This window comes from Vigna unguiculata, chromosome 6 (genome assembly GCF_004118075.2).
Source record: "Vigna unguiculata cultivar IT97K-499-35 chromosome 6, ASM411807v1, whole genome shotgun sequence".
Lineage (NCBI taxonomy): Eukaryota > Viridiplantae > Streptophyta > Magnoliopsida > Fabales > Fabaceae > Vigna > Vigna unguiculata.
Window position 1 is genome coordinate 33903052 of NC_040284.1, and position 15224 is coordinate 33918275.

General features: G+C 34.6%; 2 protein-coding genes across 4 annotated transcripts; one reads left to right on the plus strand and one right to left on the minus strand.

The window, feature by feature from the left end:
* The first annotated feature begins 377 nt into the window (after nt 1-377).
* On the plus strand, nt 378-12033 carry LOC114187838 (membralin-like protein At1g60995). 3 transcript variants are annotated; one of them, XM_028076216.1, is made up of 15 exons: nt 378-746; nt 2915-2974; nt 3086-3148; nt 3376-3810; nt 3954-4035; nt 4675-4736; nt 4917-5011; nt 5228-5307; nt 5398-5481; nt 6392-6508; nt 7388-7473; nt 7591-7697; nt 9282-9373; nt 9448-9524; nt 11381-12033. In XM_028076216.1, the coding sequence occupies exons 1-15, from the start codon at nt 594-596 to the stop codon at nt 11876-11878; spliced, it is 2091 nt and encodes a 696-aa protein (XP_027932017.1). In that variant the 5' UTR covers nt 378-593; the 3' UTR covers nt 11879-12033. The 3 variants fall into 3 exon arrangements, with proteins under 3 accessions (XP_027932017.1, XP_027932018.1, XP_027932019.1); XM_028076218.1 differs by lacking the exon at nt 2915-2974 and adding an exon at nt 1635-1771 and having other exon boundaries at nt 494-746; XM_028076217.1 differs by lacking the exon at nt 2915-2974 and having other exon boundaries at nt 379-746.
* Nucleotides 12034-12731: 698 nt separating this feature from the next.
* On the minus strand, nt 12732-15130 carry LOC114188768. Its single transcript, XM_028077406.1, has 3 exons — nt 14820-15130; nt 13942-14495; nt 12732-13863 (listed from the first exon to the last, which is right to left on the minus strand). Exons 1-3 carry the CDS (start codon nt 14955-14957, stop codon nt 13413-13415), a joined length of 1143 nt encoding a protein of 380 aa, XP_027933207.1. The 5' UTR covers nt 14958-15130; the 3' UTR covers nt 12732-13412.
* Nucleotides 15131-15224: the final 94 nt, after the last annotated feature.

Consider the following 15224-nt stretch of genomic DNA (forward strand, 5'->3'; position numbering starts at 1 on the left):
TTTGTTGAAAATATTAAATCCATACATTTTTCAAGTTGGAAGACTAAAGTGAATCAAAGTTTAAAAAAAAGATTAAAGTGAATCAAAGTTTCAAAAAAAAGACTAATTTCAATTTTCACTAAAAAAATAAAAGATCGAAAATATATTTAACCCTTTTAAAAATTATATTATTTAATAATATTTGAATAATTTGATTTAATGAGATAAGTTAAGTTAAAAAAATGAGTTGATTGAATTAATTTATTTTTAACTCAACTTAATGAGTTAGATTGACTTATATATATTTATTTATTTTTTCTTTTCACCGGGGAACGACACGAGGCAAACACGGGATAACTTAATTCCATATCTGATTAGGTATTACTTATTCCCTTTACCAAACATGCCAGACCCACACGACGAGATATGAAAAGAACTTCAATTCATTTTCACTGTTCCCATTCCTCTCTCTGATTGTAATAGTCCAATTCCTCGTGGGAAACGTGAAGATGATGAACATGAAATTCACTTCTTCGATACAAAACCTTTGATTTCCATCATTCTTCCGCCAAATTTTTTTCTCTCTATTTTCAATTCTATTGTCCACCGGCGCCATGGATCCGGAGCAGACCTTCATTCGCGTTCAGGAGAGGTTTTCGCAGATGCTCACGCCCAAAGTCAGAGTTGCTCTGGAGTATCTCTACCTATTTATTGCCATAACCTTGTTCTGTATTCTCGTTGTTATGCACGCCAATTACGTTCAGCAGGTCTCTATTTAATTTCAGCTTTTTCTAGGGCTTTTCGATTGTTTGCATGTCCTGTCGCTATATTTTATGCTGTTTACGTGTGAGTGTTTTTAAGAGAATTAATTTCTGATGACTTTTGGATGATTCAATATACCTCAAAATTAATCGTATAATCGTGAACTCTATTTAGAATAAAGTGAAATAAGCAGCATTGAAACCAAAACATTGTTTTATTTAGTTTTGAAAATTGGAGCTAGTTTGTGACATCTTATGATAATATCCAACAATGACTGCTTCTGTCGAGTGGATTCCTAGTGAGAAATAGGCTCTGGGTGCTTATCTACTGAATAAGCATATAGTAATTATTAGTAAGTAGGGGGTACAATGTTGAGACTTGACTTATTCATTTGATTCTGCTCTAGCTGTATGGCATTCTGTAGGCCCAGAGAATATGGTGCTTCTTCTGCAATTGTTTATGTTAATGGAAATGCTAGATGCTCAGGAATTCTTAATTTTTTTTACAAGTGTCGTGGAATTTGCTTGTCTACCAGATGAACTTGCTATGATTCGTAGTCTAAATGTTAAAGCTGTAGGTCCAAATGGCATCCATGTTGAAAGTTCGAAAGTGTGTTGGAGAGCTATTTAATGACAAAGGAGATATTTAAAACGTGCTAACTGCATATGCTGCCTAGGCATGAAACTAGTGGGCTACGGTATGAAGTTATGGGAAAATGTGATTGAGTGTAGAATAAGAGACGGAATACGGATTGCAAATAATCATTTTAGTTTTGTGCTATGGATTACACCAGAAGCCATTTTCCTATGAGATTTATGAAAAGTTACCAAAGTAATGAAAGAGACTCACATATGGTTTTTAAATTTTATTGACTTGGAAAAACTTGTGATCAGGTACCAAGAGAAGTGTTGTGGAAGATTTTGGAGAAGAAAGGTGTTCACTTGGCTTATAGCTATACAATTCATGTATGAAAAGATAAATTACAATGGTGAGAACTCCAAGAGGGCGGACTAAGGACTTCCCTGTCGGGGTAAAATTAAATCAAGGATTAGCCTCTGCCCTGACTTGTTTAATCTAGTTTTGGATATGCTTATCAAGGACTTAGAATGAAAATTTCCCAATTTCATGCCTTTTGCGGATGATATACTTTTGATTGAAGAATTAAGGCTAGTAGTTAAAATTGAAATCATAGGGCTTTTGCTTAAGAGTAAAGCCTAGGAGTGTTATTAAACTCAGCTTGATCTGACTGATTGGACTGGTTACCGGCCTCGTTCATCTGACTCACATTTACAACTACACTACTCTAATTAACAAAGCAAAAACAGAAATAGCACTGAAAACCTTGAACCTTCTATTTTGTAGCTGTGCATAGCTTACCACTAAGCCAACTGCATAATTTGTTAATGGTGATGCAACCGTAAATATTCACATATGTGTGTGTGTCTCATTATATGATAGTTTTATAATTTGTGTGGTTTGACCAGTGATGCATTGACCCAGTAATCTTATTGAGTCAATAACTGGTGTGGTTCTGATAATACCACGGAAGATTATGACATTGCAATTTTTGTAATAGATGAAAAGAATATGAATCGAAACTAAAAATGGGGATGCCATGATTGCAATGGATGAAAAGAATGTGACCTGAGAGTAAAAGTAGGAGATTGGTTTCTAAGTTAAAATATTCTGGATCAGTAATAATGGAAAAATTAATGTGAGGATGTTACATTCAAGATACAAGCCAGTTGACTAAAATTGAGAATGATCTCAGGTGTTATTTGTGATCACAAAGTACCTATCAGACTACAGTTAATTTTATTCTATTGATTTTTGCCAAACGATATTATGTGGTAGCGTATATTGTGAAAGGGAAAATATGAGAGAAAGGTGTGGGTAGCAGAAATGAAAATTTTATGACTGTGTGGTCTGACTAGAAAGGACAATTTAAATTTGAGAAAAGATTGGTGTAGTACTGATTGAAGAAAACATGACAGAAAACCAGTTAAGGTTGTAAATTGTAGATTTATATTTCTCTTTAAATTGTTGAGAATGTTAAGTTTTGTAAATAAACTTCACTTATCAATATCTATAGTTCACATTTAATAAAGGTATAATGCAGAATTATAAAATTCATTTTTACACTTATATCCTCATTTAACGAGCAAGTATACAGGGTTGGGGACTCCAATGCGTGAGGGAAAAAAGAGAGATTGAGAGATATGAGGGTAACTTGGTAATATTTACCTTCCATGACAGTGTTATGAATGAAAAACTTGTAGATTCAACTACATTTTTATAGAAAAGAAAGTTTGGTTTCTTATATGTTTTTCTTCTCTATGTGAAGCCTGGGTGTTCAAGTGAGCTATCTGGAGTTGTGACATCAGAAGCCCAACTTATTCAAATTAAGGTATATATTTTCTTCCATTCTTTAATGCACATTCTAAATTTGTGCTTTTAAAAGTTTTTCTCTTTATTGGACTATGTGTATATATGTTGTCTATTGTGCTAGAAGAAATATAATATTGATATACTGAAAGCATATACTTCATGGTTTAACTACTATTTGGGAGGCATTTTTCTTTGTTCATTTGTTGTTTTGCTGCCTACATGACACTCTTGAATTCCTTGTTGTAGATAACTAGTGCCGGTCTGTGGTCTCATAATGATTCTGAATCAAACAGAATAAGTCCTCTAGAAACAGAAGTTGTAAAAGATACAATGGAATTTTCCGATGCCAGCGGAGATAAATTGACATTTTTGGCTTCCAAGTTTTGGTGGAACTGGATTGGCTTAGGTTCTAGGAGAGGAAAATTGGTATTCAAATTTTGGAAAACTGACACTGAGTTTATTGAACATCAAGCTGAAACCTCTACAAGTAATCAAAACATGTGGCCTGTGGTTGAAGATACCGTCATCAAAATTGACGAGGAGCCACCAAAAAGTTTCACTTTATCTGCCAAAGAGACATTACAAGCAGCTATTATACATTTTGGTAAGAAGTGGTATAGGCGTATCTCATTTATTTGGAGGCACACAATGCAGATTATTGGAAGTTTCCAGAAGCTGTGGGTTAGTAGAATTATATTAATTTTTGGAGCTTGATTAGACCATATATGTATGCTGATGCGTTTTGTTTCTAGCCATAATTTATAAAATTAAGTTAATATCAATTTTACTTAAAGTTATGCTAAGCTTTGAATTTTCAAATGTAGAATATTGCTGGTGTACACCTAAATCTTGATATTCCCAAATGGATGCATATCCTTCGTTTGGACAAGCTTAATACTAATGCAGGTAATTACATTTTTTCCTCTCATGGTTAAATTATAATATGTACCAAGTGGCATTTATAAATAAGAAAATGTGCTTGTTTTTCCTTTCAATTTTTCAAGAAGCCTCTAAGTGCGTGTCATAAATAGAAAATGGGTTTAGATAATTGTTTCATTCCTTATAAAGCAGAAGAGTGGATTTTGTAGTTTTTGATTTGAATTTTATATATTTATCCAAATTAAAACTACACGAGGCATGAAGAAAAGGAATAGTCTTCTTACAAACTTATGTTGGTTTTTTACATGATTAAATATTAGACTCAGAAGTTGATAGTTTTTGCACTGTGTTTCTCACTTGGTGAATTTCACATGCTGATAAATGTTGCTCTGTAAAAATGGGTTATGTATTTTTAGAATTTTCGAATCCATATACTTACGGAAATTAATTAGGAAACATGAAAGTCTTGTTTTGTGTTTTACTGTCTTCTAATAGAAATTTTTGAAAAATAATATTGAAAACTATTAATTTTTGACCCTCTGTAATTTGCAATATGAATTTGTGCTAAAGGAATGTGTATACTTTTTATCTGGCACAACTTTCTCTTTGTTTCTCACCTCTATTATATTTGTACTTCTGTTCAATAAGTTTTGTTTTCAATTTCAGTGCATTGGCTGAAAAAGAAAGCCAAGTTATTTGAACCTACATATCTATATACTATGGAAAAGGTATGTAATTCTTTTGTTTTAAATTGTTGAGTTCAGTTAGACTGAAATTTCTTAAAGATAGTACCTAGTACTTGTCTTTCTGAAATATAGTCAGTTTGTTGAAGCTACTTTTGATTTTACTTCTATAATTTATCAGAACCTTCTGTTCTCTATAGTTGGCTGTGTTATCTTATTCTGCAGGGATATTTCTTGTTACCTGAAAGTGCTAAGTCTCATCATAATATACGTACTGTGAATGTTAGCATATCAGCTTGGCACTCCTGTTTCGGAAACAAGTAAGAATTAGTATTAGCATGATTATATTATTTCAATCTAGAAAGTGACAAGTCATCTCCATTGAAAGCCACTTTTAAATAATTTTGATGTTGAGGGGTCCAACTTGAACTAAATTGTTTTGCTGATTCTCATGATTTTGCTGATGTTATATGGTAAAGTTTAATATTTTATTAAGATTTTACCCTGTGTTTTTCTATTGAATATATTTTTTTTAGGTGGCAGCAACTACTCATAAACAGATTTGTTGGATATGATACGATCTTAATCAATAGTTTATTGAGTTCTCCTGGTCAAGGTAACAGATGCTTTGAACATTATCATCCACGCGCTTTGAACTTTCAGGATTTAATTATGTGGCTCAAATTCTTGTGGGACTTAATGGCAGGTTATCTTTATAACTATCAAACAAAGGAATTCTATAACCTTAGTTATGCACAAGAAGTTCCAGAAGGCCCAGCTAGGTTTGGAGGTTTGTTGATTTGTTCTTATATTTGGTTGAGCACGCCATATTTGAAGAGATTGTCTTCATGGTCTCAATTTCATTTTGAGTTTCTCTTGTTTGCTCAATAATCTCAGTTCGTCTTGTACGGGACTTGCAGCACAAAGCTCATTGGTTGAACTTAAATTTTTAGATTAGCTTTTGATCCAACATTCCTCTAAGTACCTTAACTACCAATTCTTTTTTTAAATGAATCAGTTTACAGATAAAGAGTAGAAGTTGATATTATTACATTTTTTTTAAATAACTCCATTGCTAGATGTTGATTTTGAGATGGAATATAGAATTCAGAAGTTTAACTTTATGAGATGAAGCCCTGGACTCTCGAGGATGAGGCTTTCTGGAGTGTCATGCATCTTGATTGCATTACTTCTGAGTGTAATTTGGAAGTGTGTTAAATTAGGTAGGGGTATTCAGGGTACATGTTATGAAGATATTTGATCAATAATTGAATGAATTAAACAAGAAATGACACACCATTAAACAAAGTAGTTTAAGTAGAGGACAATTGAGCAATGAAATGCAAAAAAAGATTAGAAGAGAAACTGAGCAGCAATAACATGTTAGTTGTGCAGAAAGATGGGCTGGCTAAATTTGTGAAATAAGTTATTGCTGTCCACGGGGTAGCTATATCTTTGGATCTTGGAAAAATATAGTTTAAGACATGATTCTTCAGCCTCTTTCTGTACCAAATTGGTCACATCTTTTAAGGGACCAACATCAATCTGAGGATTTTTTTCCCTTAGAAAGTTCAAATATATAAATTGTTTCTTTTGTTTTATTTGCTTTTGCTGCTTGCATTATATTGTATTCTGTAATGTAAAATGTAATTCAGAACTTCTATTGTTGGCTTGTAACATGTATCGTTTTGCCTGTGCAGACTACCTTGTAACGAAGTGTGGTGTGCTTATGATGTCCTTGTTTGTGTTTTTTACTACCACGATGTCAGTGTCATTTACATTAAGAGAAACACAGACTCGCATGCTGAAATTCACGGGTAGGACTGTTTGTTCATTATGCGAAGGTTTCTTGTGTAAAACTGATTTGGTGATTCCTGCTTGCGTTGAATCAATTCTGTCATTTTGTCCATTACCCCATGTATTAATTGCTTGCTTTTAAATTCACCCCAAACAAATTCAGAGGCAATCGGTAAGGGTTTGTTTGGTATAGGAGAGAGAGAGGGAGAAAATTAGAGAGAGAAGAGAAGGGGAATTAATTTTAAATAAATGGTGGGACCCTGCTCTTGTTACCATGATAAATTCAGAGAGAATGATTCGTGTAACTGAGAATAAACTGTATTACTGATTCTGTAAATGTTAGTTTCAAGTTATAGAAATCAATGAGAGAAGGTTCTTGGTGCATTAGAAGACATTGCATTGAACATGAATCAACAGAAGTGGGCATGGATTGAAGTGGATTAGCATCGTTGGAAGAAAATCCACGCGCTTTAGGGTTCAAAAACCTACTCTTCATACAATGATAGACTTCAGACAGAAAATAAATCATGTGACTGAAAATACACTGTTCTATTGATTCTGTAATTGTCAGTTTCGACAGACTGAAATCACCTATTTATATATGGCAGACACTGACTGTCGGCCAGCTGACAAGCTTGGCCCATATTTCTAACCAACGCCAATCAGGGAGAGAAAAAGAAAACTACAGTGCAATCATTAGAGTTGATCTCTAATGCTATTTTCTAATAGCGATTGGAAGGTTTATTTAAAAGGTCACTCATCCACCAAGTCTAACGGATAAAGTGTGCTAATTATAAAATAGTCATTTGCCATCAAATATGCCAATTCTGTTCATAGTTTTGCCATACTTCACTGCAAATGGAATCAGATTAGTGTTTCACCTCTGCTAGTCTTTACAGTGCAGCTTCAACACCATGCACGGCATCGCCTTCCAACATTTCAGCTGATCTTTGTACATGTGATTGAATCACTAGTTTTTGTTCCTGTAAGCACTTGTTATAATAGATTTACTTTTCTCAATAGTTTCTATTTGCATTGCCTTGTGTTTGTGCTATTTATTATTGTATTAATTTTGCTGACAAATTGCTTATTATTTCTGCAGATTATGATTGGGATTCTGTTTTTTCTCTTTGAGTTTTATGATGATCAGCTTCTTGCCTTCATGGTCTTGATTCTTGTCTGGTTGTGTGAACTATTTACCCTTATTAGGTATTTCTCTCTCTCTCTCTCTAGATTGTGTAAGTGATTAAGTATTTTATTGAGACAGCAAGTGTGATTGATTTGTAACTGAACAATTATTTTTGGTTCTAAACCAGTTCGGGGTTGGTTGTGTGCTGAAGTCAATGAAAGTGGGTCATTAAGTTGCATGTTTATCCAATTCAATTAGCGACTACTGTAATTTTCTTACAGAAGTATTGTGAGCTAGTCATTTATTGAATCATTAGTTTACTAATTTTTTTAGCTTTTGGTCATTGCGCTACTCTTCCCTTGAGAAGGCAAGTCCAGATGTACTTTGCCAAAATTTTGGATTGGTTAAAAGGAATACAACTGTAGCAAAACTAGTTTTCTATTTTTCACCGATAACCTAAATTTATTAATTGATTAATGTGATGATTGTATTTAGCTAACACGTGATTAATCTGACAACTTACACTGTTAGCACGTGTATCCTTAATCAATAAGGTATACAAAAGAAATAGGGATGGGTTCTATAACTGAAGTGCAGCCATCTACGCTAGTTAGTTAAGAAATCTGCTTGAATAGTTAATTTGTTAGGCAGTGATAATAAGAGATGAAAAAGAGGAATGGTGTTGATCAGTTTGCTTTGGGATTCCTGTGGAAGGAAGTTGTGTAATCATGTCTTCCTAACCCAAGTTCCTTGATCCTTGACCTAGGGTGATCACAATAATCAAATTTCTACATTTTTCTTTTTATTAAAATTATGATTGTTATTGTATTGTACAACTTTCATAAGGCTTCTTTTTGGGTCTATGTACCTAGAGTAAGAGTTAGGTGCGTTTCAAAGAACATGACCCAACCCTAGTGGTCACTGACCAAAAACATTTATCATCTATGACAACTAACTTAAACATTCTCACTAAGTCCTTGAGAGGGTTTAGAATTCAGTGATATGTTCCAAGCTTGGTAAACACAATTTATATGATCCAGCTTGGTGTATTAAAATTTTGATTGTTGTACTATTGTTTTCATAAAACTGCTTTTTGGGTTTATTTACCAAGTCTGACGGTTGGGTAATATAGGATATAACTTTTCCTTATAATGTACTCATCCCTCTTCGTATGTAAAAAAATATACATCAGCTGAGCTTGTAACTCATTGATTTTTCATCACATCCATAATCAAGTCTGTTGATTTTTAGGGACCAAGGCAGTAGTTAACAGAGAAGAAAGCAGAGATGATAAATATCTGATAAAAGACTGAGAATGCCAACTGCTGCACTTTATTATTTTAATGCAACTTAATTTAAATACACTCAGAAATAACAGACAAAGAGATCGGGTTTCATGATTCTAGCTACTGCACTGATAGCTTAGCTGAAAAATAGGAAGCAGCTAATCGTCTAACAGCTAATGAAACAGAATAAATTTGACTTATTCAAAACTGAAACAAATCTGAAAGCTTCCTAAACGTAGCCAACACCTAAAGGCACGTTCTCAATAAAATCTCTTTAAAATCTGGACCAATATCTATGATACATGTTTATGCACAGTTGTTGGGTTCTGGTCCCATGAATGATGGTTATCTAATGTCTGTGTTCATTGTAACTTGCAGTGTCCGAACACCAATATCAATGAAGTTCTTTCCTCGGTTCTTTTTGCTGTATTTCCTGGTCTTCCACATATATTTCTTCTCTTATGCTTATGGTATGCCATACTGTTGTACACTTTTTTTGGTTTAAGTTAATTTTATTAGGGAATAATGAATTTTAAAACTTCAGGTTTTTCATATTTGGCGCTCTCTACAACGGCAGCTTTTATGCAACACCTTATCCTGTACTTTTGGAATCGGTTTGAGGTAACCAGCGATGACTGTCTTATTACAAATCCTGATATTTTTTTTTCCACTTGGGATTTTTAGTATTTTTTTTATTTGTGGTTGAAATGGGTTACCCCGGTTTGAAGGAGAGCCTCAAGAATGGGCTAACATCATTGCCCCCATTATATTTACCGCTAGATAGTGGTATTAAACATTTAAATGCGATGCTTATCCTCCAGATTTGTATGAAACTATGACAATTACCTCTTCTATATCAGTATATTCACTATATTGTCAAAGAAAGTAGAATTGGCAATATGATAAACAGCTTTTAAGGCGCCCAGTAAATGCTATTTTAATATGTTGTAGTGTAGATCCACCAATAGCGAAGTTTCATTTGTAGCAATAGAAATGTGTTTTGCTGTCAAGCAATCTGTTCCCGATGAGGATATATTTGGTAGAGATTATGAAAACAGAGCTCAGAACGGAGGCCGAGAGGAGAGAAATATTATTGGCTTGATGAATATCCTAAAGGACGTTTGTTAGTTTCTTTTTTGTCTTAAGGATACTTATGAGGGTATAACAAGACGTGAGTTAACTGCGAGGTTTGAAACAAACGTGCAAAGGAATACATTCTAGAATTAGGAAAATGAATATGATGTTCAGAGTTTAGTTCTTAGCTACAATCAACGTGTCTTTTATTGTAGTCATCTTTATGTAAAATGATATGATTTGATCTTTAGTAAGTAGGGAAAGATGTACCGCTGGTTATTGGATATATTCTCCATTATTAGGTTTCCTCATATTATACTTTGAATGATTAAAACAAGGATTTACATCTGTGATTAAGAGCTACAATTCATAACAACAGAGGAACTCTTTATGGTTATATATAGCTAGATTTTCGTTTTCGCCATTGTTTTCCTCTTCTTTTTCCTCCACACTGCACTGTTCATGCACATTGTTCGTTTGATAAATATTCACACAGCCATTGCATGCTTTCATTCACCACCGTCAAAAACCCTCCTTTCTCTGACGAGCTGAAACCATCATAGTTGGCATCGCACAACGACCCACCAGTCATTGTTTTTTCAGCACTAAAATTCTACGTAATGCAAGAGAATATTTGTCATTGCAATTTCAGTCACTTCTAAACTTAGTGATTCTTTATCAACTATCATGTTCACACAACACGACAAAATGGCGTTGTTGAAGTTAGAAACTGCCATTGGGTGGAAATAACTCACTCTTCACTTTAACGTTCCTCTATGCCCATGATGGGGAATGCTCTTCTAACTGCATGTCATCATCTAATTAACCAGATGCTTTCATCGGTTCTCAACAACCAAATTCCCTCTTCTATCTTGAACCCTAAAAGCGAAAATCATTTTGTCCCTTTCTATCTTTTCGGCCTCATCTTTTGCATGATCTCTCAATAGGTGAAAAAATAAATACTCCATCAGATCAAATGTGGAGAAATACAGGATACTCAACTAATATGTGACAATGAAGTCGTCAGCAAATTCAGTCTTCCATGAGTGACCTTAACACAGATATTATTTTCATTTGTGAGAGAAAGGTGCTATCGGAAAAACCATCACTGAATCCCGGAATAACTCTCTTATTGATTACATTAATAACAGCTTGACTCTTGACATATATCTTCCAGTTTGAGGGAAGTGGAAAAGAGATTATTTGATCTTAGTAATTTGGGAAATATGTACAGCTGATAACAAGGGATATTCTCCATTATTAGCCATTATTAGGTTTTCCAGGTGTGATTAAGAAACTCAAATCACAACAGAGAAAATCTTTAGTGTCTAAATATTTTCGTTATAAATTTTCTCACGTTTACTTTACTGAAATTTAACTAATACTTCTTTTCTTACTGTTAGGTACCAGCACTACAGAGGTACATGCAAAATAGACGGTCACAGCTTCAACAACACCCAGATTTCCACATTACCTCTTCCACCATTCTTGCATCAACGTTGCACATCACAAGATTGAACACAAGAAACCCGGGTTTAATTAACACAGATTTGCCTGCTGGATCAGGATTGAGACCTGGTTTTGATCAACCAGTGCCTCAAAATGGAGCAGGAGTTGGCGATCCTCAAGCCCGGTCAGAAAATAATAGAGACAGGGTTGTGAACCAGGCACAGATTCCTGAGCAAGCTGACATCCGACGAGCAGAAAGGGGTCCCAACCCTGGATCCATGAATTCATTCAGTTCTTTGTTATTATGGATCTTAGGAGGTGCTTCGTCTGAGGGCCTCAACTCGTTTTTTTCCATGTTCAGAGATGTGAGAGAGCAAGGACAAGTTTTCAATGAAACACCCGGTGCTGGGGATGAGAACCGTGATAATCAGGATAATAATAATGACAGATAGCGGTGAAGTGGATGAAGGAGAACTTGTTAATATAGGAACAATCAATGTACCTACGTCAAATCATATACTGGACTGCTTTCTGCTCGGTCCAAATGATAAAAAACCTAAACACGTTTGTATAATATATATATTTATATATATTCTTTTTCTTTATAGCTTTTTGCTTTATAAAATGCTGCAAAGCTTCGTTTTTTTGTTTTACCTATCAAATCAATCGGTACAAACAAAAGGGAACATTGGAAAAGTTTATTTTATCTTGTAAAAGAAATTAATAACTGTCTAATTATTTTATAAAAACTTATGGAATGAGTATATAATCAATATTTTTTTATATAATGCATCCAAATATAAAGTTTCATTCGATAGATAAAGAGTCCAAATTAAATTTTATCCAAAATATAAGGAACGGTAACGAAAATTCTAGTATACTCGTAAACTAATGGTTATGGTACGTGTAAAAGGAAAATTTGGGTCTCAACTCAAGAATTTTTAATAAGAATTTTGTCAAATCCGTAAGAGACTTTATACCGTCATATATATATATATATATATATATATATGTATATATTGTCATTAACTCTGATTTCATATCAATTTGTGATCGAAAGTTGTTAACTTGACTTCTCAGCCTCGGCTATAGAACTCGTTAGTTTCTCTAAACGAGGGTATTTGTTCTTTGTTGCTACCCTTCTGCATGAAACGTTGAGACTTTCTGGATAGTTCAACTGATTCTGATTTTCTAAGCTCTCTTACGAGGGAGACTCAGGTAGTGTTTAGTTGGTGAGGGACTTAATTTGCAGCCCTTGAACCTGGAAGAATATTGTTACAGCCTATATTAAAAGTTTGCCAGTAGTTGGTATTCAGTTGTTTCGCTTTTATTTTTCCTTCTCTAGTCTTGTTTGGCTGAAAAAAGTACAAATGGACATTTGCTCATTGTATTGCAGCAGAAGCTGAAAAAACAAAGGCCTGGTGAAACTCTAGTTGCATTGTTGCCTACTGTTATAGATACATACAAACATTATATCTTTGGCGACACTCATCTCCTCAGATATTTGAACAAGTAACATGCTATGTGCTATGACCTGTGACTAAGTAACCTAGGGCAATAATGTAAAAGTTGCATTCTGTATGAGATTTTTGCCTGCAATGCTACAAATTGTGCTGGTTTTCAATCTGGAAGGAATCAATCTGAAGATTTTGCATTTGGCCACATTAAGAGGCAGGCTACTTAGGAAGGAGACAACTGCTGAAGACAACATCAGTAGAAAGTTCTCTTTGTTTTTCAACAGCCCTGACCTTCTCCTCTTATGGAAGCTCAACTCAACATCCTCATTCTCTGTGCACGAAATGCATCCATTATTGTGTGCTTCAGTGAGTTGGATGCCTCATATGACTGAAATATGCATGCACCGTAAGAAAGATGATTTGAATGTGTGTCAATGTCGAAGCTGTGGCGAGAAATTTCTTAAACTGATGATAAAATACTCTGTTGTCCTCTATTTTGTAGCAAAATCAAGTACACATCTGAATGTGGTCATTGGCCAGAATATTGCAAGATACAAGCAACTTCTCTCCGCTGTTCTGCAGTTAAGTTTTTGGGAAAATCAATCAGGAATTTGACACGAAGATCACCTCTTGACCCATTCTTTTTGGCGTTTGGCATTCCTTGACCTTTAATAACCTTCTCATATCCATGATATATTATTGTATTCTCAAATGCCAAAGCCTTATTTTCCCCTCCCAACAGAGGGATTGGTATGGAGCAGCCTGTTAGTGCGTCCACCAGAGGAATCTCAACACACAATTCCAAATCATCGCTATCTCTTGTATACAAAGGGTGTTTCTTTTCATCAATCACGAATATTACGTCAGCAGGAAGGAATCCAGGTTTCTCATCACCCACTCCTTCAAATGTAATCTTTGTTCCTTTTCTCCATCCTGGCTTTACCTCAATTTTTAGAACTTCCTCCTGTTGGACAATTACCCTGTTGCAAAAACCAAGTTAGAAACTCTCTTCTTAGCAGATATAATAGAGAACAACATTGAACTTGACAGAAACATACCCAGGATCTTTGATGACGTCTCTGGTAATTCTAATCTTTTTTTTGCATCCAAAACATAAGTCCTCAAGTGTGCAATGTAGCTTTGTCTCAACATCTGGGGGTTTCCTTCTAGATGTTGTCTGTGAAAATATGATAGGTGTTGTGGATCTATGGCTCAGATTGCTCGAAAGAGAGATTCCAGATATATGTTCAGAGCTACCTTTTGTGCCTGCGTCATTTCCTGGAGAGGAGGTATGGTTTGTTAACTCAGGTTCAGAGATGTCCAACGTAGTTTTGTTCCTTGACAGAGAAGCTGAGGAACCCCTTTTGCTCATCATCTTTTTGATAGATGATGAAGCAATTTCTGCAGCACTCTTTCGACTAGAATTTCTTGATAGAGAACTTGGTGTTTTGCATGATCTCCTGCTTCCATTTCTTGACATAGGCCTTGATTTTGGTGTTGGTGTTTTAGATAATCTACTACTTGCTGCCCTTGACAAAAATTTAGGACTCCAAATGTCTTCATCCGCTCTCTTATTAACAAATCTCTCAGACTCTGTGGGTGTTGTCGGATTCTGCATGCATCAAAAACCATGAGAACATAACAGATTCATATCAACACTGCTAGAACCTTTCATATTTGCATAATAGAACTTTAAAAATCCATGTGAAAATTTGCAGAAAATATGAAAAATTCCAGTAGTGGGATATTGTTGGTTTAATAATGTAACTTAACATGAATGCACATGCATTTGTTTTCTTTGGTTGATCGTTAGTTTCATTGACTCAAAACTACATATACACCAATCAAGTTGAAGATCTTTCTTTTATAGTTGTTAGTTTTTGTTACGATCATGTAATATCATCAAGTTGAGGATGATTGAGAGAGTTAAGATTACCCCGGGGTTTTTCTTGTCATGAGTCCTTTTGGAAAGAAGCGATTTGTAAGCCTTGGTGACGTCTTTCAATGGTTTGTTTTTTGAAATCTTAAAGATGTTGGCCAAATCCAATGGTTGGGAGCGTGGGCCGTGTCCCATTGGAATGGAGATGGAGAAGTTTGGAGGAGCAGAAAGGAAGAAAAGATGATATGTAAGAGAGGGATGAAGAAAAAGACAAGACAATAGAGTTTTACATCAAAACAAACGTCAACAAACGTTTGAACAGGCAAGTTTGGTTGTGTTATCTGTTTTCATGTTACCTCCACTTTTCCTATTTTTAGTGCCATCAGACGTAATAATCTCTATTCAAAACACAACTTGTTTTAAACCAACTTCTAATTACAATTCTTGTTACGGTTGTTATCA

Bases quoted from the DNA above. Each gene is read 5' to 3' on its own strand.
- LOC114187838 (XM_028076216.1), top strand. From the start codon at position 594: ATGGATCCGGAGCAGACCTTCATTCGCGTTCAGGAGAGGTTTTCGCAG. The intron at 5,308-5,397 runs GTAACAGATGCT...ACTTAATGGCAG, and splicing joins ATTGAGTTCTCCTGGTCAAG to GTTATCTTTATAACTATCAA. The intron at 9,525-11,380 runs GTAACCAGCGAT...TCTTACTGTTAG, and splicing joins ACTTTTGGAATCGGTTTGAG to GTACCAGCACTACAGAGGTA.
- LOC114188768 (XM_028077406.1), bottom strand. From the start codon at position 14,957: ATGGGACACGGCCCACGCTCCCAACCATTGGATTTGGCCAACATCTTT. The intron at 14,496-14,819 runs GTAATCTTAACT...TGATGCATGCAG, and splicing joins ATGACAAGAAAAACCCCGGG to AATCCGACAACACCCACAGA. The intron at 13,864-13,941 runs GTATGTTTCTGT...TTTTTGCAACAG, and splicing joins GACGTCATCAAAGATCCTGG to GGTAATTGTCCAACAGGAGG.